Source organism: Stenella coeruleoalba (assembly GCF_951394435.1).
Source record: "Stenella coeruleoalba genome assembly, chromosome: 10".
NCBI lineage: Eukaryota > Metazoa > Chordata > Mammalia > Artiodactyla > Delphinidae > Stenella > Stenella coeruleoalba.
Window position 1 is genome coordinate 8,036,154 of NC_137156.1, and position 21,616 is coordinate 8,057,769.

The window sequence follows — 21,616 nt, forward strand, 5'->3', positions numbered from 1 at the left end:
TGGAGAAAAGGGAACACTCTTGCACTGCTGGTGGGAATGTGAATTGGTACAGCCACTATGGAGAACAGTACGGAGGTTCCTTAAAAAACTAAAAATAGAATTACCATATGACCCAGCAATCCCACTACTGGGCATATACCCAGAGAAAACCATAATTCAAAAAGGCACATGCACCCCAATGTTCACTGTAGCACTATTTACAATAGCCAGGTCATGGAAGCAACCTAAATGCCCATCGACAGACGAATGGATAAAGAGGATGTGGTGCATATATACAATGGAATATTACTCAGCCATAAAAAGGAATGAAATTGAGCTATTTGCAATGAGGTGGATAGACCTAGAGTGTGTCATACAGAGTGAAGTAAGTCAGAAAGAGAGAGACAAATACCGTATGCTAACACATATATATGGAATTTAAGAAAAAAAATGTCATGAAAAACCTAGGGGTGAAACAGAAATAAAGACACAGACTTACTAGAGAATGGACTTGAGGCTATGGGGAGGGGGAAGGGTAAACGGTGACAAAGCGAGAGAGAGGCATGGACATATATACACTACCAAACGTAGATAGCTAGTGGGAAGCAGCTGCATGGCACAGGGATATTGGCTCGGTGCTTTGTGACCGCCTGGAGGGGTGGGATAGGCAGGGTGGGAGGGAGGGAGACGCAAGCAGGAAGAGATATGGGAACATATGTATATATATAACTGATTCATTTTGTTGTGAAGCTGAAACTAACATACCATTGTAAAGCAATTATACTCCAATAAAGATGTTAAAATGAAAAAAAAATAAAATAAAATAAAAAAAAATAAAAGTACTAGAACCTGGGATTTTGCCTTGATGTGCGTTCTCTCATATTCCTCCCACTTTTTTTTTTTTAAAGCAATGGCATCAACAAGGGTCAACACTGAAAAGCATACACTCAATTTTAAAGGACTAAGACTCCGTCTCAACCAGCAGATGGAGCCACAGCTCCAAGCGCCACTGCCCCCTGCCGGGCTACCGATTCCCTTCACGTTTCAACACCAAGGTGCCTGATTCCCTTAGCCTTCCTGCAACATTGAGCCATTTTTTGGGGGGGATGGGGGGCAGCAGGGCTGGGTGGTGGCTTTGTTTGGTTCTCTCAATGGTTATTTCTTTGGATATTCTCAAAGGAAACTTTTATCTCTTACAAAAGACAAATCATTGCCAGTCCAGTTTCAGAAACACAAGAGCTGAAAAGCTGTCAAAAGTTCAGTTCCCACAGTTGTCCTCTGTGTAAAACCACTATGCATTTGCTGAAGGTCAACCCAGACTGAAAAATCAGCAAAGCAGGAGAAAACACAGTTGAATACAATTTCAAAAGTACTGTTTTGAATAAACTGTATGTTCTCATTTTTCTTATGAAGCTTTCTATTTCCGCAGCCCACAAAGGAGAGCAATTTAAAATCTACAGCCATGTGAGGCCTGTGCTGTTATCACTGCCATCGGTTCTCTTAAAACAGTCGCTTTGAAATTGCATTTTGAAAATCTCTTCCACTGAAACTGTTAGTTAAAAAGAAAATGACACAAGAAAAAGTCAGTGTGACCTTTCCATACTGGTTCGCCTTAAAATAATTTCTTCCCCCCAAATAAACTGAGTCTACAGTGTAACAGTAGATGACATGGAAACAGTTTTTTAATATTAAGTTCATTTAGTCCATGTGTTCCTCCGTTCATACAGAATTCCTGGATCTGTGTTACTGTACACAGTGTTTAACTTTCAGAGGGCAGACTTCGGTAGCATGGTGCAAATACATGATTCGAATGCATTTTTTTTTTTTTTTTTTTTTTGCGGTACGCAGGCCTCTCACTGTCGCGGCCTCTCCCGTTGCGGAGCACAGGCTCTGGACGCGCAGGCTCAGTGGCCATGGCTCACGGGCCCAGCCGCTCCACGGCATCTGGGAGCTTCCCGGACTGGGGCACGAACCCGTGTCCCCTGCATCGGCAGGCAGACTCTCAACCACTGCGCCACCAGGGAAGCCCTCGAATGCATATTTTTGATAAAACGACATGCATGCATTGAAAAAGGTCTAACAAAATGCCCACCAGACCATGAACAGTGGTTATCCTGTGAGGAGGACACAGGGAGAGGAGTTGAGAATGCAGGTCTCACTCTGTACTGTGTGCACCTCTGTTATTTGAATTTATCAATAAGCCTGTGCTACCATAATCGGTAAAATTAAATACATAATGCAAAAGTGCACAGTCTAGTGTTTTACAGTTGAATATTTATATTTAACTTACCTGAACATAGAAGTTTAAGAACAGGATGACCAGCGTCAGCATATAAGAAGACTGGAAGATGAGACAGCCGAAGGGGAAGCCGCAGGGCCTCACGACAGCGCTCATGGTGTGGGTGACGGTGAGCACGAACTGCACCTGCAGGGGCGGCAAGGGTGGAACCACTCTGCATTCAGGCAGTTAGCAATCGACTACTCGTACTCCCTACCTCGTGCAGGGGTAAAACAAACAAGACAACGCTGAAGCAGCCCACCGTCCTAGCCAGAGATCTTGTTTGAAATTAGGAAGTGTATAAAATTGGCCATGATTAATTTTCTCCTGGAAAAATCACAGTTGAAATCATTTAGGTAAAAATGCTTTAACAGACATTAATTTCAAAAATATTCACACAGACGTTTTAACACACAAGGTTTTGCTCTTAAAAGTCCATTTTTAGAGGAAAATAGGCAGCCTCATCACACACAGAAAAGCCTCTGACCTCCAGGGCTGGGACTGAGGACATGCAGATGCTTCACATGGAGAAAAGCCGACAGAGGGATGACATACCAGCTGAGCCTGCGTGAGATACTTCTTCCACCAAAGATACTTGCGCATAGATGGAAACACGGAAAGGCCATAGTAAGTGTACATGAGGATGTGGATGAAGCTGTTCAGGGTGGGTCCAAAGAAACCTAGAAAAGTACAGTATAAATTACTGTTCTTCTAGAAAGTACGATCGTTCGTTGTCAAGTAATACTCTTCCTGTGCATCGTAATTGAAGACAAATAACAATATGGCACTAACAAAATTCACCCTGATTCCTGTGCCATTATCCGGGGATTCACCCAAGGTCACCTAGACAGAGGGACTAACCTGGGGTAGGTTTTCAGTCAGTGCCAACCAAACAGGTAACGCCTGATTTGCAAAGGCTTTGCTGCTTCTGTCATTACCACCATCCAATCAGGTGGCAGAATCTGAGGAAGTGTCTTTGCTTTAGCTAAACCTTTGATGAGCCATTTTGATTGTAGAAAGAGCCTTCTTCGTTCATGGCTGGACAGGGTGCTAAAGCGTCAGGAAAATGTATTGCTCTTCGTAGTTCAGTAAATAAGATCTACCTGGCAGGAACCTAGAACCAGAAGATGCTGCAGAAGGTAAGAGAATACAGGGGAGAGAAAAGGCCCAGCAGGATGAGAGGCTGGGGCAGGGGAGAGGCGGGCCTATGGGACTTTCCCAGTAGCCAAGCCACCTCCTGGACTTCTGGAACAAAGAATGTCTAAAATCCAGTTTTAGGATATTGCCTGTGCTGAGCTGTGCCGTGGAACTCCCCTTCCCCTGCTATCACCTTCATGAAATCTGACATCAACGTGGGTGAATCGTGTTTCAGGAAACCAAGGAGTGAGGGCTAAGTTCTAGGTTGGGTCAACCAAGGGTCAAAAGGACTGAGCTGCAAGAGGTAAGGTGCCGGAGACGGCAACAGGGAACTCGTTGTAAGGATGACATCAGTCAATGCAGGCAAAGGGCTCGGAATGGTGCCCAGCACAAAGTGAGTGCTATGCCTCTATGAGCTGTCAACCCTGTGGGAGAGGAGACAGGCTGTGGAGCCAGGGGACCTCCTAATAGTTCTGTCCCCTTGGACATACTAGTTTGTAAATTTTGTTTCTCATCTGGAAAATAGGTATAGAGTAATTATCTCTTAAGAGTGAGATGCGGTTAAATGAGATAATACTATATAAACTAAAAGGCACTGCACATATGTTGGTGGTTACCTAATCAATTTAAATTCTCCTGCCTGCTTTCCCAATCCTGGATTAGCGATCTAGACAGATCAAGTCAATGAATAAGAAACAAGAGGAACACCAGGAATCTACCAGGTCCTCATACACGGGCTGGAATAGCTTGTCAGGGCAGTGAATTAATGAAAACATAAATATAGTTTCAGAGTACCAGGCAGCACAATATTAGTGATGTTTCTTTACCAACCTGAGTTTTCATTTCCATCAATTAATAAAAAAGAGTAGTTGCTAATTTTTATAATATTCTAGCTTGAATAGAAATCATCACACAGAATTCCTGTGAATGAAATACGATGTCTTTACAAAGTGATTATTCAAGACCAACTTTTAGATGCTTTAGTTAGTTATAAATGAAACTTGATAATCGTAAAACATACTTAACCTTGACAACAGTCCTGCGGTATTGATTTCAGCCTATATTTTGATTACAGTGCAAGTCTGTTGTAATCCTAATAACCAAGACTGGAGTATGTCGGTCTAGGAGGCATGTGAAAGCATCTCTTTTCTCTCTGCTGCACCCCCAACAATTTTTCTTCACACTGGAGTTTAAATTTGCATCTTCACAGTCAATGATGTATTGCAAATACCCTTGGGGTTTTTAAAAATACCATCTCCACAAGCTTCTAAATCCTAGGACAAAATTTTAAGTTTTACGTGTTCTGATTTTTCACAGAATACTTTTAAATTCTTGGGTACAAGACAATAAATACCAAATAGAAAAGTACTGTTCTCTCGAGCTCAGTGTTTCTCAAACTGCAGGTCATATAACCGACACATCAGTCAATTGTGAAATCAATATAGTGAGAGTTGTCATTAGCTTTCTGAAAAAGTGAGATCAATTTTTTTTTTTAAGTGCATCACAGGCCTTCCCTGGTGGCCTGCCAACGCAGGGGACATGGGTTCGAGCCCTGGTCCGGGAAGATCCTACATGCCGCGGAACAATGAAGCCCGTGCAGCACAACTACTGAGCCTGCGCTCTAGAGCCCGAGAGCCACAACTACTGAAGCCCGCGCGCCTAGAGCCCATGCTCTGCGAGAGAAGCCACCACAATGAGAAGCACACACACCACAATGAAGAGCAGCCCCCGCTCGCCACAACTAGAGAAAGCCTGTGCGCAGCAATGAAGACCCAACACAGTGAAAAATAAATAAAGTGCATCACACAGAGCTGGGCTGAATACTGTTTCATGAAATTTGTTTCATACAAAATGTATACATATGAATGAGGGCATTGGGTTGTGATATAAAACGTATTACTTATTGAGCTCTCAGTTAAAAAAAAAATTGAAAGCCACTGTTCTGGTGGGTCACAGTGACGTGACTTTAATTTTTCAGAATGGAAAAAACAAGCCCCCAAAGTTGACGTGACTCAACCTGTACCACAGCTAAGTGGTTACTGTGGAAGGTGCTGTATTTATGTACAGCTGCAGTTAATGAAGTAAAACTGCTCCAGCTGGGGTATGGGTTTCCGGCCATCGGGCATTTGGTGCATGGAAAGAGAAACATTTTTAAAATTTATCGTAATACTCAAAGATTTTGCCAGGATCAAAGACAAGAAACGAGGCTTCCCTGGTGGCGCAGTGGCTGAGAGTCCGCCTGCCGATGCAGGGGACACGGGTTCGTGCCCCGGTCCGGGAAGATCCCACATGCCGCGGAGCGCCTGGGCCCGTGAGCCATGGCCGCTGAGCCTGCGCGTCCGGAGCCTGCGCTCCGCAAGGGGAGAGGTCACAACAGTGAGAGGCCCACGTACCACAAGAAGAAAAAAAAAAAAAAAGACAAGAAACGAAACGGCCACTGGCAAAGGTGTGCTTCCCCCTGTGACAAGCAGGCTGGGCCGGGCCCAGTTCTCTCTCCTGAAGGTGTGCGATGCTCAGTATAGGAGACCCATCACACAGAACTGAAAAACCGACAACGTCACTTACTTTGCCCACAAGGTATCCAGTTCAAAACGCACCACCAGATGTTAAACATAGAGGCATGATGGTATACGTGAAGAAAGGTAATCTGACTGGTTTTTTTCCGCAACACAAAAAAGATCGTGTCCAGGAACTCTATTAATTTGGAGAAGTAGTACCACCATAACACTTCGGCTACCTGTACGAAATGTAAAACGGGGAAAAGACAAGGTGAGGCGTGCTGCTGCCGCAGTGCTGCCCGCCTCTGCATCGCCCCCGTTTGTGCTTCACCAGTGCGTCCGGCTCCCAGACTATCGAGAAAGCATCTCAGCTGGCGTCTTTGCCTCCAGCTTTTCCTTATTCCCAACAATCCAGCCCCTCTGGTGAAAGGAATTCTCTTTCCAAAATACATTAACTGATCGAGCGGCTCCTCTGCACCTACAGAACCAAGTCTATGATTCTTCGGTTCATACAGTTTCTCCGCGGGCCCACGGGGCTGCCGTGTCCACTGTCCTCCTCCGAGCACACCCCCCGGGCATCCTGTGTGCTGTTCAAGTGGTCGTTTCCTCTCCCTGGAGCCCTGCTGCCCCCATACGCCTCATTCTCATGCGTCCAGCACGCCTCCCCTACCCCACATCTGGCGTGGTCCTGTCATCCTATTAGCACTCCTCTCAAATGCCACCTTGCTCTGGAACGTGACCGCAGCCTCCTGTCTCAGGCTGAATCATCCCCTACTTCATCTGTGGTCCCAAATTACTTTACGCCTCTATTATCAATAACCACAGTCATGAACAAGTCTCCTTCCCACTAGGCTGTAAGTCACTCCGAGGCGGAGACGGTCTCCTTCACCTCCGCTCAGGGCTTGGCAGGTCACTACCGTTGTTCCACTGATTTTGATTCTTCTCTGCTCCTTTATTGTTCATATTTTGTCCCTTAAACATCATGCTCCCCGAGAGCAGTCTAGGATGAAGCCTTTCATGTCTTTTCCTCAGAAGATGAAAACTCCAGGTGCTTCTCTGCCCTTCAACCCCCAGCAGGTCACAGCGAGGGCTTGCTTCCCTCCCAAGTCCCTCACACAGTCCCCATCGCAGGGAGGCGCTTTCATTAAAGGCACTGGGCTCTCAGCACTCACGGTTAAACAGAAGAGGAGACACTGTAAGAGGAGCTTTGAAATTAGAATTTAATGCTCTACTATTTACTTCCCATGAAGACACTCATAAGGTGTGCTGGCACCATCGTAAATGTTTGAGGGAATCATTAACCTTCAAAACTATTAAACCAGGGCTTCCCTGGTGGCGCAGTGGTTGAGAGTCCGCCTGCCGATGCAGGGGACACAGGTTTGTGCCCCGGTCTGGGCAGATCCCACATGCCGCGGAGCAGCTGGGCCCGTGAGCCATGGCTGCTGAGCCTGCGCATCCGGAGCCTGTGCTCCGCAACGGGAGAGGCCACAACAGTGAGAGGCCCGCGTACCGCAAAAAAAAAAAAAAAAAAAAATTAAACCATAAGTAAACACATACATACAACAGTGGCTTTTAGAGAACTGTATGGTATCCCAAAGTGTACTAGTCTGTGATAACAGAAATGAAACAGGTGTAGAGAAATCTACACATCTTACTTTTTGTATTATAGCTTTTGAAGATGTTTAAAAATGCTCATCTTAAAATTTTAATTAAAAGGTTTCTACCACCTCTTATTAATAACCTATGTTTTTATTATGGAAATTTTCAAATATTCACAAATGCAGGAAGAGTAAGGAATGCAAACCCTCTGGTATCTATCCCTGAACCTCAAAATTTTCAGTATGATTCCAATTTGTTTCCTACCACTTTTTTTTGGGCAAGGGGGAATGTAACATAAGCAAATACAAAGTGTATCAGTTTATCTATAACACCTTCTAATAGATGGGGAGACTTGAATATAACCACCGAGACACTATCTTTTTAAAAAATTTTTATTATTTTTTTATACAGCAGGTTCTTATTAGTTTTCTATTTTATACATATTAGTGTATATATGTCAATCCCAGTCTCCCAATTCATCCCACCACCACTACCACCCCCTTCCTCCCCAGTTGGTGTCCATACATTCATTCTCTACATCTGTGTGTCTATTTCTGCCCTGCAAACCTGTTCATCTGTACCATTTTTCTAGGTTCCACATATATGCGTTAATATACGGTATTTTTTTTTCTGACTTAACTTCACTCTGTATGACAGTCTCTAGATCCATCCACATCTCAACAAATGACCCAATTTCATTCCTTTTTATGGCCGAGTAATATTCCATTGTATATATGCACCACATCTTCTTTATCCATTCGTCTGTCGATGAGCATTTAGGTTGCTTCCATGACCTGGTTATTGTAAATAGTGCTGCAGTGAACATTGGGGTGCATGTGCCTTTTTGAATTATGGTTTTCTCTGGGTATATGCCCAGTAGTGGGAGTGCTGGGTCATATGGTAATTCTACTTTTAGTTTTTTAAGGAACCTCCATACTGTTCTCCATAGTGGCTGTATCAATTTGCATTCCCACCAACAGTGCAAGAGGGTTCCCTTTTCTCCACACCCTCTCCAGCATTTGTTGTCTGTAGATTTTCTGATGATGCCCATTCTGACTGGTGTGAGGTGATACCTCATTGTAGTTTTGATTTGCATTTCTCTAATGATTAGTGATGTTGAGCATCCTTTCACGTGCTTCTTGGCCATCTGTATGTCTTCTTTGGAGAGACGTCTATTTAGGTCTTCTGCCCATTTTTGGATTGGGTTGTTTCTTTAATATTGAGCTGCACGAGCTGTTTATATATTTTGAAGATTAATCCTTCGTCCATTGATTCCTTTGCAAATATGTTCGCCCATTCTGAGGGGTGTCTTTTCCTCTTGTTTACAGTTTCCTTTGCTGTGCAAAATCTTTTAAGTTTCATTAGGTGAGACACTATCTTATCTAATATTTAATAAAATTAATGAATCTTTAATATCTTCTAATAGTCCGTCCACCTTCAAATCCACCTGATTTTCTCAAGTGTCTTTTTATTGGTTTGTTTAAATCAGGATCAGGGTCCAGCTTGCATTTATTTGACGTGGTTCTTAAGTTTCTTCTAATCAGTAACAGTTCCCTTTCCCTGCTCCCTCGTTTCGTTTCGTGTCTTTTCTTTCTTAAACTAGATCAGTTGTACAGAACTCCTAATATGGATTTGGATGACTGTTTCTTCCTCGTGTGGTTTAACTTGTTTCTCTACCCGCGGCACCCCCCCCCCCCGCCATTTTCTGTAAACAGCAATAAAGGTTAGAGGCTTAACTGGATTCAGGTTTAAGGTTTGGGCAAGAATACAGTTGACCCTTGAACAACACAGGGGTTAGGGCGCTGACCCTCTGCACATCGAAAATCTGTGTACAACCTACAGCCAGCCGTCTGTAGCGTGGTTCCTCCGCGTCTGCGGGCTGTACAGTACTGTAGTATTTAGTACTGAAAAAAGTCTGCGTATAAGTGGACCAGCGTGATTCAAACCCACGTAGTTCAATGGTCAACCGTACTTCAGACGTGGTTCTGGGTACTTCCTATGGAATCACATCAAGAGGTACCTAACTTCTGATATTAAAATCAACAGTGAGTTTGGGTGTTAACAGCCTAATCTAATCATTATGAAGTTTCCATTCAACTTTGGCCCATTACTTTCATCATTTACAGATGACCACTGTCTAGGATCCATTACTTCACTAGAAGTTGCAAAATGGTGATTTTCAAATTCTCTTCATACTTATGCATTTTTCTCTTTATAGAGAAGAGCTCTTCCTCTTTAGCTATTTGGAGACTTACATATGAAAGGCAAGATAAATGTTTGATTATCGTCCTTTAATTTTTTCGTCTAGAACTTCTTGGTGTTCTAGCAACCTTCAAAAGGTAACAATGAGGGGTTTTTTTTAGTATCATTTTAAACTCGGTTTTTCATAAATTTAGTATGTCAGTATTCCTTTTGACACTCAAACTGTCCCACCTTTAGCCGTGGGAGTCCCTTCAAGGTGGCGCCTACATCTTCTTGTCATGACCCTAGTGGTCTTGGGTAGCTTCCTTGCTCTGTCACAAGATGTCCTGGATTCTTCTCATCTACATTTCCCACCCCAATCAGGAACTGGCCAACTCTCTAAGAATCCTAAACCCTTTTGGTGGATTACATTTAGAGAGCACAATCTTGGTATCATTGCTGGGTTGTCAGAGACTAACTAGGCCTTTCCTGTACACAGAGCTAAAAAACACATCTGTTTTTAGAAAGAATAAAGTTAATTCTGCTATTTCCAATTTGAATCTGTAATTAGTGAGTTTTAGTTTCTTTTCTTCTATGTTTCAAATACTAGTTGTAATAATAGCATTATTATATAGCTTACCCTAAGTGTACCTACAACAACAAGCAATACCAATCTTTTTATTAGTAATAGCAGCCCCCCAAGTTACTGAATGCTGTTAAGATGCATCTCACTTGGGATATGCAGTCAAAACACTGTCTTAAAGGCGCCTGAAATAATTCTTCTTTGGGTGGTTATGTCAACAACTCAATATATGGGTATATTAATTTAGTTTATTTCCGAGATATCTGGGGGGAGGCTGCCTTGTAATCTTTTAAAATTTGTTTTATAATTATGTAAAAACACCAACTGGTTCTGAAATATAAGACAAGGTACATTCAGAGAAGTCTAGCTTCCATCCCTATCCCCTCTGACCTGTTCCCTCCCCCAAAAGGAAACCATTTTGTTAGCTTTTGGTTTATTCTGCCATTGTTTCTTTTTAAAAACGTAAGCAAATATACACATATTCCTATCATTTCTTGCACACAAGGCACTGTACTGTAAGCACGGTCTGCGGGTTGCTCTTTTCCACTGAGCTACATCCTGGAGATTATGTTGTAACAGGACAGCGGTCATCCTCATTCCACTTTGCAAAGGGACCCATTGCACGGATGCACCATGGTTCATTCAGTCTGTCCCCAAGTAAGCATTTCTATTAGGACGGGAGACCATTTCTTATCTAACCCCAGCTTCCATCGTCGTATCTCGAAGGAGAAACGGTTACAGATGGTTGACTCACCCGGATGTCGGCTTCCCCTGCACTGGTAAGATCCTGACACTGTAAGTTGTAGCCTCCTTCCCAACTGGAGAGAATAAGCTGTCAAAGAAACAAGAGGAGAAAAAAAAGTCAGTGTGAGAATTTGCACGAAAACTGAATTTCCCATTCATGTTTCTGATTGGCATCTATTCAAGATTGAGTTCTTCCCAGAATGAGTTTGACTCGATCCTGTCCCCAAACACATGATATCAAAGGATCTAATTCTTGCTGTTGAACTGATATATCAGTGGTTACAATCCTTAGTTAATGTAATTTACTTCTAACCTCCACATCCATCAAAAATAGAATTTAGCTATCATTTTGAGCACCAAACTATTTTATGTAAGGAATTTATCTAATCATATGTTCTACAAATAAAATGTAGAAGTAAAATGTAAGCAAATGTGAGGAAACTACACTAACATGTTAAAACGTTACATTGGCTTATATATAAATAGTTACTTGATCATCTCAGTAATTTTATGAATTATGTATTTATTGCCATTTTACAGATGTGAAAACTAGGGCTCAGAAACGTTCTTAAATCACTTTCTCCGTTTTATCGATGCGGTAACCAGACATTTGTGCGATTATGACTGATTAACGTCTGTTTTCCCCATTACGCTCAAGAAACAAAGAGCTCCACAAAGTCCACGCCTCCTTCTTTGCTCATCTCCGCACCTACAGTTCCTTGCCCAGTGACTGGCACGGAGAAGGTGCTCAACCGCTATATGATGAATGGATTATTTGCTCACAATCACATGGCTAGATAGTGGTAGAACAATGATTGGATTCAGGTCTTCTAATTCCTTGTCTAGTATTCTTTTTACAACATCATAAGAAAATGAACTTTGTGGAAAATTCTACAGAAGTTTTCTCCATTCTTTCCCACTATTACTAAGAAACTTAAAATTCTAGAATATAATATAAGGCCTTTGGCTTTGATTTACATGAGATATTATACGTGAAAGCCTACAGTTTTCTGTTGCTTTATCAGAGTAAAGGTACAACACTGTTGTAAAGGTAAAGGTACAGCACTGTTGTAAAGGTACAGCACTGTTACAATACACAAACAGAGCAGGGAGGGACAGATGTTCATGAACTGAACAGTAAGAAGAGATGAACTACTAAGAACACTGGGAATGTTCTAGAACGTGTGCAAATCTTTGCTCTACTATCCTTATCGACTTCTCTATCCTTCTAACAAAAACACCTTTCAGTTAACGTCATGACAAGTACAGACTATCAGGGTAAGTGAATCTGGTGAAAGTGAAGGAGACTGACCTTTCCTGATGGGGTCTATTACAGATCAAGTCACCCCCCAGGTACCCCACAGCTTTACGTGCTGGTTCTCAAAGGGGAACCTGTGACGGGCCACAGGGGATCTGGGAATACCTAGAAGTGCATGTAAGTTTTTGTGTGTCTTTTTCAAAATAAAGTTTCCTAACTTGGCAAAAAGATTAAAAACCTCTATGGTCAGGCTGTCGTTCTGCAGTCAGGGGCTCTAGGATCAACTCTGTGTAGTAACGATACAGAGGCGGGGAAGGACAGGCTGTACTCTGCTTTCGCCAGCTCTATCCAGGCCGTCCCCATCCCCACGGCACCTCTGCAGGACTATCTGACAAACTAAACGGCAGAAGTCAGCATCAGGCTGCGGGAGGCTCTATCTGCTCACCTTGGACCCTTCCCAACGCCCTAGCTGGGCGGGCTGGCAGAAACCACCCAGCCCACGTGTTGAAGAGAAGGAAAGCAGGCTGGCAAGCAGGGTTAGCCTTCAGGAGGTGTGGACTGACTCGCTCTGAAACAGGATGAGGGTCCACTCCCCACGTCCACCACCTGAATCCACGCCACTGGCGCCCGCTGACTGTAGCCCTGCAGTCATCTCCTAAACGGACCCTCTGCCCCCAACTCACTGAGTCCACTTTCCACGTAGCAGCCAGAATAACCTGTTTAAAAAGGGAGATCCTGTCACTCCCCCGTTAAAGTCCTCCAGGGGCTTTTCATCACGCTTAGAACAACGGCCAAACTCCTGACAAGGCCGGATGTAACCTGCCCCCAACCTACCGCCTTGAAGCGGCCCTCCGTCCGCTGTCCTAGCTCCTAGCCGCACGGCCCCTACCCACGGTCCTCGAGCACCTCAAGGCCTCCACACTTGCCGATCCTCCTGTGCCGGCGCCTCCCCAGAGCTCCGCACGCCCGGCTTGCTCTTATCACCCAGCCTCAGCTCAAACATCACCTCCTCCGAGAGGCCGCCGCGCCCTGCCCTGCCCCGCCCCGGCCATCGCTCCCTTGCACACGCAGAGGCTGTGCTCCAGAGCCTAGGACACAATCTGACACAGTGCAGGGACTCGACACATTTGCTGCAAGAGTGTTAGTAATTTTAGTGCAGCTTTCTGGCCTAAGCAGACATCTGGCCTGGACGTAACAAGTGAGCAAGGTTAAGGTAAGCTATCCTTTGACCAGAGTCTAACCAAACATTCCCCATAGCATCAAAGAGAAGACCTTGTGCCCTAAAAGAGGTTGCCGTTGGGGGACTAGGAGGCAATCAACCAACAGCAGAGATGGAAGAGTGTGAAAAGAGAACCACTGGACGAGCCAGAGCTGAAACCTGTGGTGGAGAATGAGCTCCACGCAAACCTTCTCCCTAAAAAATACAAACCATGTACCTGGCTGTCCAAACGCTGCACTGCTGTGCCTGCTGACGGTGCCTGAGGCTCACCTGAAGACCAACGAGGCCCTTCCGCAGTGACTAACTGCTACTTGCACTAGCCTGTGAACTCTTCAAGCACAGAAACCACGTCTAAACATCTTTGTGGCCCCTGGGCTGCACCGAGCAGGTGCTCGTTGAATGCAGGCTGAACAGAACGGATTCGTCCTTACACTCGTGAGGGAGTGAAGTAGGACAGACATCGTATCTCCATTGGAAAGCTAAGCTGCCTGAGGTTCAGGGAGCCTAAGTAACTCCTCCAAAGTTGCAGAGAAAGCGAAAGGCTGACACTTGAATTCGGATCTTCTGCCTCCACTGCGCCGTTGCTTCCAGCAGGGATTAGAGCTTCCAGCGCAGACAGATGGTCAGGCCGGCTCCCCTGATGCAGCTGCCACTTCTGGGAACCACCCAAGGAAGAGTAACTCTCCCTCTGTCATACAGGGAGAAACTAACTCCGTAAATTACTATCTTGCAAGCTCATCTAGTGAACTAAAAAGTCTACCCAGAGAAACCTAAAATAGAAATTCCCCTTTTAGAGTCAGGTAAATCAGGGAGCACCTATGTGACATAACCTTAGAGCTATCAGCATGGCTTTCCTGACCCCAAATTCTGTCTCCTGCACTCTGATGCCTCAAATTCCATAATTAGAGTTTCATGACAGTCATTTTAGATACTGGTTATTAAGCATTATTAGAATGGTGCATATTAGACTAATGTGCAGATTAAACTCTATGGGTGAGATGGCCTGTATTCTAGGCAAGAGTTTGTTTTCGTTTAGAAGCCAAGGACACCAGGAAGCCAGCAATACCTGTGCCGCTGTCAGCCATTTATAACTTATATGAACGAGTTTATCCTAACTTTTCCCCAAAAAGACTGTTCTGTTTTAGTTCTCTCTCTCAAGCACATTTATTTAACACTTTTCGATTTTCTCTTGTATTATAGTAAAATAACCTTTGGTTGTAATAGGCAGGGCAATCATTACTTGTTCTTTTTCTTGTGAAATTACTTAGGTTTGGCACGTTATAAAGGAGCAGGGAAGACATGATGTAATGTGGGGAGCCACAGCCGAGCTGGAATGTCACCCCAGGCCTCTGGAAGCCAGTCCTGAGGATACACAGTGACCCAGAGATGGGAGGAGTATCCTTTAAGGGAATGTATATTTGCATTTCGGTCAAGCTAACTGCATTTGATATTTAACTTAAAAAACAGTTACTCAACAGCTGTCTGTTCTCAGGCAAATCAGGTTAACTTTTCTAAGCCTCCGTATCATAATCTATAAAAGAAGAAAACTATATATGATCTTTAAAGGCCCATTCAGACCTAAATTGTGATTTTAAATTACAATGAAAGACTAAGGACTAAAGAAATAGGTCTAAATTGGGCTAAAAAACATTCAAGTTAGAAACAAAGACTTCTAGGACTTTTGGAAGGAATAACATCAGATACCGGAACCTTGAGATGTTAAAGAACAGTACTGATAGCAACCGTGGATAGTTCTAGAACGCCAGATGTAACTGCTTCTAAAAATCACTCGGTCACTGTTCCCCAGCGTCGGCTACACAAATACTTACCTCTGCCAGCATGTACGCGGAGAGAAGTGTGATTCCAAGATTGTACAAGGTGAGGACGCCCCTGAGGGAAAGAGCAGGTCTGCTCCTCATGTATCTGTTGCCCAGCCATATGGAAAGCAGGTATAAGACAGTGAGAGAAAAGGTGGGAAGGTAGGAGTCCAACAGGAACCACCCTCTGACTCGAGAATCTGCAAAGAAACACACAGTGAGAATCCCGCGGGCACCCCACGCGCTCAGTTGGGAGACACGGTCACGTGTGCTGTATTTGCTCACCCAAGTTCGACAGGGAACTGCAGGCCACAGCGTGAGCAAGCTGGGTCTGAGTTATAGTTCGGAAGAAGAAACCAGTGGGGGCTGGAATAGTTAAGGAGGGGCCCGTGGAGCAAACAGGGCTTCAGTTGAACGCTGAGTGACAAGGACAAGTAATAAAGGTGGGAAGTCACAGTTCTTGAATGTCTAACTTTGGAACAGTTACCGTAGTTACTCTCAGTAAATATGAAGTATTATGCCATTTTATGGATGTAAAAACAGCTCCGAAAGCGTCAGCATTTGCAGAAGGCGCTCCGGTGGCTGGGAATTCACGCCCGCCTCCCGTCCATTTCACCTTTCTGCTGCCTCCCGTGGAGAAGCTTTGGGTCGGCAGGAGAGCAGACACAATGATAGCGTGTCCTAATTCCTGGAACCCACACTCCCTGGAATTTGCTTAGGATCACTGTGCATAAACCAGGAACGGCTGAGCGTTCAGCTGATCCAAATAGAGCAGTGGGATTACAGAAGGGCAAGCAGGAGGAGCTGCAGACGGCAAAGGCGGAGCCTCGGATTCAGAGGCGAGAGCAGAAAATCAAACCGGGGACCCAAACCTGATCGTGGACCAAAAGTACAAGCAGCCAGGAGGCAAGAACCTGGACAGAGGTGTCCCTCTGTTTATTTAGCTTTAAAATTTTAAAACCTAAGTAAAACACACATTGTAGATCTATAACATAGTAATTAGAAAATAACTGTAGGCACAAAACGATTTTTGTTCTCTGCTCCTTTCTGTTGCTTAAACAGAGAAAATGATTTGGCCCAGAATTATGAAAACCGCATGCTGTTTTTTTTTTTTTTTTTTTCCTGTGGTATGCGGGCCTCTCACTGTTGTGGCCTCTCCTGCTGCGGAGCACAGGCTCTGGACGTGCAGGCTCAGCGGCCACGGCTCACGGGCCCAGCCGCTCCACGGCATGTGGGATCTTCCCGGACCGGGGCACGAACCCGTGTCCCCTGCAACGGCAGGCGGACTCTCAACCACTGCGCCACCAGGGAAGCCCCTGCGTGCTGTTTTTGATCTCTGTAAATAGAGCTGTAGGAACTGGTTTCTCCCTTTTCCTGATTCCTCTGGTCCCCGCGGTCCCAGTTCCCCTTTCTGCTCCCTGCCACCCCATCTACCCCCAGCTTCTCTACACCCCCCATCCTACAGAGCACCATTTCTGTGAGCAAAGTGCCTTCTCAAGCTCTGTCCCACCGCTTACTCTGTAAAGACTTCTCCTTATTCTGACAGAGATAAAAAGGTGAGAGAGGAGCATTCACGCAACTAACAGATATTACCTTCGGCACAACTGGCTCACAATAATCCGTCATAAATTTCGCGCACTGGGCCACTTCCTAACATCCACCTCCACATCCTACGTGTCACGCGGCCTAAAGCCTACGTGTCCTTCGACCCCCAGGATCAAGGTCCTGGCCTCTGAAGGAAGCCATTCCCCACTGCTCTTCCATAACTACAGCTACTCATCTGCATGACAAAATAGTTATTTTACAATTTACAAGTTATCATGGCTATAATGCTGTTACTATAATTAACATTTACGGAGCACTGATTCTGTGCCCCACACAGTCCTAAAGCCTTGGATATACATTAACTTCTTTAAAATCCTCAGAACAAGCTAATGATACAGGTGATATTATTTTTAACAGCTTTATGGAGGTGTGGTTGAGAAAGTCCTGCACATATTTACTGTGAACAATTTGCTGAGTCTGGACATCTGCCAACCCCTGTGATGCCATCACCACAGGCGAGGTGACAGATAAGTCCATCACACAGGTGGTACGATCTCCACTTTATGATTGAGAAAAATTGGGTAAAAGAAGTTAACTAACTTGAACTAAACTGCTACCCTGCCTCTTGTTAATGGTATTATGGGTTGAACTGTGTCCCCCAGAAAGCTGTGTTCAAGTCCTAACTCCTGGTATCTGTGAATATAACTTTATTTGGAAATAGGGTCTTTGCAGACGTAAACCGGTTAAGATGAGGTCGTACTGGATTACGGTGGGCGCTGCTCAGTGACCAGTGTCCGTCCTGACAAGGAGGGCAGACTGGCTCTCAAGGAGGAGAAGGCCCCATGGAGACAGAGGTAGAGACGGAGCCACGCAGCTGCAAGGCAACAGTAGAAAGCAGCGAGGGCCGAGGCAGGAACAGGCTTCCCTGAAGCACGGAGGGAGCAGGGCCCTGCCGACACCCCGACTTCCAGAGCCGTGGGAGAATAAACTGCTGTGTTTCCAGCCATACAGTCTGTGGGGTTTTGCTACGACAGCCCCAGAAACGAGCACACGTGGTTTACTTCCTTGCTTTTCGACTGCCTCAGAGGTGACGGTTCTACCTCCCCAGCCACAGTGCACGCTCCGTGAGACCCGACTACGTCTTATATTTCTACTCGTCTCTCTCGTAACTTATCGCCACTCAGTGCAGAGTTGACGGGAACAGTCATCAAATGTGTATCGATCGACACACTGAGTCAAGCGCGTTTAGCTAATACAGCGCCCGAGGCTGGCGTTTTCTTTTGTCCCAGCCCTGTGAATGTTTGCCGCCGTTGTTGGGGAAGACCATAACTGTTCCGACCAAAAGATGGGACCAGATACTTATATCATTTATTATCTTTGGGGCTTGAGATGTTAGCTCTGCATCTGGGTCACGTATTTGCCTAGAACCATCTCCCTTGATGGTACCAACGTGGCGTAGGTAAAGTCAGAAAAGGCTTGGGGACACCTGTGGGTTTAGCAGGGGGCCTGCCAGACAATTTAAGTTTGGGCCACCCCTCAAAGGGGAAGTGGGCACTAGATGGCCTGGAGGCTAGACTCCCTGTCACTGTGGAGGTCACCTGATCCAGTTGTCAACTGTCAATCTCACAACCTGCTTGCTACAAAGGAAACTCCCACAAAAATGACCACTGCTGAGCAGACAACTGCAATCCTAGCCTTAATTAATCCCCATCCACAGTAATAAGAAATCATCCCAGGTCACAGTGACCTTACCAGTGGCAAAGTTCAGCATGATCTTGGCTCAGAGACACTGATGGCTCTAGTGCAAATGTCACGTAGAAAGCCCGTCACCCAGAAGCCCCGCATGCCTGTTAGATCATCACGCTACCTGCTACAGCGGTACAGCAGAGAACACATCACATAAAGCAGGTTACGAGCTACAGGTCCCACCCTGCCTGTAGGATCATCACAAGGATAAAACGGAAAACAAGACAAAACGAAAACCAAAGGCAATGTGAAAAAATATACATATATGTTAAAGCTCTGTACAATCAGTACCATTTCACTAAAACTATATAAACAGTCATTCACACAGGATAATTTATGGAGCCTGTATGGAAACTGGAGAGTGGTCTAAATCATCTCGGTGTGATTCTGTTTAAAGATTTTGAGAAACAGGAGAACCTCATTTCCCTCCCCCTCCCACCCAATAATGCTGAGGACAGAACTTGTAGATTTTCCAGCTTTGTGAACCAGCAAGCCTCAAGGGAAACAAAACGTGCTGTGGAAAACTTATTCACTTATTTGCAAAATACGGTGTCTCACAGGTTCCTAGGACTGTAATACACCCTGGAGATAACAGTCACGGATCCTGCCCTCGTGGGAGAAAGAGCTATTAATAAAGCGTATGAAGGAAATAAACAGAGGCTGAAATACAGCGTGATGAGAGGCTTTCGATTTGCCACTCTCGAGGGCAAATCTCTGCCATCCTGGTCAGGGAAAGCCTGTCGGGGAAGGTAACGTTCACAGGCCGGCACCTGACGTATGAGGAGGAGCTGACTACACTGGGGAGCCGGAGGTCTTAGCGGGAGGAACAGCAAATGAACGACTGCTACATGTCGAGGAAGTAAGATGTCTCGAGCAGCAGTGGCGTCGGAGAGGCAGCTGCGGCTGCACAGTACACGACTGCGTGGTCCGCGGTGAGGAACTGGGTTTTCATCCTGAGGACGCCGGAAGATGCTGGTGAGTGTTAAGCCAGAGTACCACATTCTGTGATTTAGGCTTCTAAAGTATTATTGCAGCTGACACTTAACAGATGATGAGAAAGGGGCAGACGCATCGGGACGCCCCGCTGTGGTCCGAGTGACGGGTGGTGGAGGAAACATCGGGACACTCAGACGGCTGAGCTGCGGAGCCCGACCTCGTGGCCCTGGGCCGATGAAGCCCACACAGCCTTAGAGGGAGTTGCCCAGGGCAGGTAAGGGCAGAAGGGCTGCGTGTGACTGTGCGGGTGAGGAAGTGGGAGGAGGGTGGGCGGCGGGGCGGAGAGGATGCAGCAGACCTGAGAGGCAGCGCCACCTGGCGGCCGGAGGCAAGGAGCGCACCGCGCGCTGTTCCCGCTGCCGGAGCCTGAATCCTGGGAGAGGCTGAGCAGGAGGGAGGGGCGCCTCCTCACGTTCTGGGAGAAGGACATCGAAGGTGAGGGCGGGTAAGTCCCTCCATGCCAAGTACCACTGTCAAGACACCAGAAAGGCCACCATCCTCCTCTCTAACTAAACCGTGTTCCTTCCACATTGAGTTCTCAAGCAGCTCACTCACCCCGAGGTCCAAACATATTGTCCAAAAAGGCATTGATTTCACCATCAAAGGCCTTTAGATGCTCCTGAAAAGACAAAGAAAAAATGATTTAAGTGGGTGTTTTTGGAATCTCTCAAAATGAACCACTGCCAACAACATGAAGCTGACAGACTCTCCAAGGGTCCTGGCCTTGAGGACTTTTGACTGCAGAGACTTAAGGAAGGTGGACCAGTAAATGCAGCCTCATTCACAAGCTTGTAAGGATTCGGAAGGAAACAATTCCTCTTTCATTTTCTTAGGCAAGAGGCGTCCTGGAAGACAGGTTTGGTACCTTTAGACACTGAAGGGTTACTGACCATCCCATTTCCCTGGACAATGCTTTTAGAGGCGTACTTTTCCAGAAGCAACTTCTATTGCTGCAATTAACAGGGGTTGTGTGCAAGCAACAGGGGAAGTCTACACCTGCATTACATAATTATTAAATGAAAATTCAGCTGAATTGTATTTCACAAAGCTGAATGTAAAGCCATAAAGACGACGTTTTTCAAGTAAGGAAATGAAGAACTATAGCTATTTCCCCCACTACCTTTATGTTTTGTTTGTTTTCAAAACATTTCCAGTACATTAGCATCTATTTAACAGTACAGTAGATAGCATCACTAGGGTATCCCAGATTAACTACCACCACTTTAACTGGATTCAGGTTGAGATTGGAGAGTTTCTGCTAAGAATCTTAATGCTGATGAACTGGCTGCTGGCTCTTGACTTGGCTCCCTTCACGCTGCTCTGACATTATACCTCTCAAAATACCTGCTCAGGTGTTCCCTACCCCTGCTGCTAAGGTCTAGAGCACCTCCCTCAAGCAAAGGTAGGAAAAGCTGGATCACTGCACAGTGCTCCTAGGAAAGGGATCTGTGAGGGGGATTTTGGGCGAGTGGACCGGTCCCTGACTGCGTGTGAGTTTCCTGGACGGCCCTCAGGAAGTTCGTACAGAACGTTCTCCATAATCAATAGCTGGAGTGCAGTCAAAGGCATCTTATTCTCAAAGAAAACACAGGTGCAGAAGAGGAGAATTAAGTTCCTGCCATCTGTAAAGAAGACGTGCACGTTGGTGACTGGCACGTACAGTTTGCATCTGTCCCTTATTCGTGTCATTGATCCGGAGAGAAATGTCAAGGAAACTTAGGTCTCTGGGAACCTTAGGAAGCTTGGGAAGGAGGATAACGATGAAAGCCTAGCACTTATTAGCACCCGCGACTTGCTGACCAGTGTATTAGGACCTTTATTATTTTGTCATATCTCTATGAAAAGTATCTGGGCTAAACCAACTTTGGAAGGTTTTAAACAGTGTCTTTACTTTTGGTTTCCATAATGGACATCTTGGGAGACCTCCAGATTGGAGAAAGGTCAACTATCTAACATCTCAGTGTGACAGAACTTTGTGTTGCCGTTAGAATAGGGCAGATCTGTCCAGAGGCCTCTCATTCCTGAGCAAAGAATGT

General features: G+C 45.4%; 1 protein-coding gene across 3 annotated transcripts in view; it reads right to left on the reverse strand.

The window, feature by feature from the left end:
* ELOVL2 (ELOVL fatty acid elongase 2) overlaps window positions 1-21,616 on the reverse strand; it is a 70,365-nt gene that overhangs the window by 9,822 nt on the left and 38,927 nt on the right. For all 3 annotated transcript variants that reach the window (XM_079932897.1, XM_079932896.1, XM_079932895.1), the window contains exons 2-7: window positions 20,136-20,199; window positions 15,306-15,493; window positions 11,010-11,087; window positions 5,960-6,131; window positions 2,813-2,937; window positions 2,270-2,404 (exon numbers count right to left, since the gene is read on the reverse strand). In XM_079932897.1, the coding sequence (XP_079789023.1) occupies window positions 2,270-2,404; window positions 2,813-2,937; window positions 5,960-6,131; window positions 11,010-11,087; window positions 15,306-15,493; window positions 20,136-20,199 (762 nt within the window). The remainder of the gene's footprint in view (window positions 1-2,269; window positions 2,405-2,812; window positions 2,938-5,959; window positions 6,132-11,009; window positions 11,088-15,305; window positions 15,494-20,135; window positions 20,200-21,616) is intronic.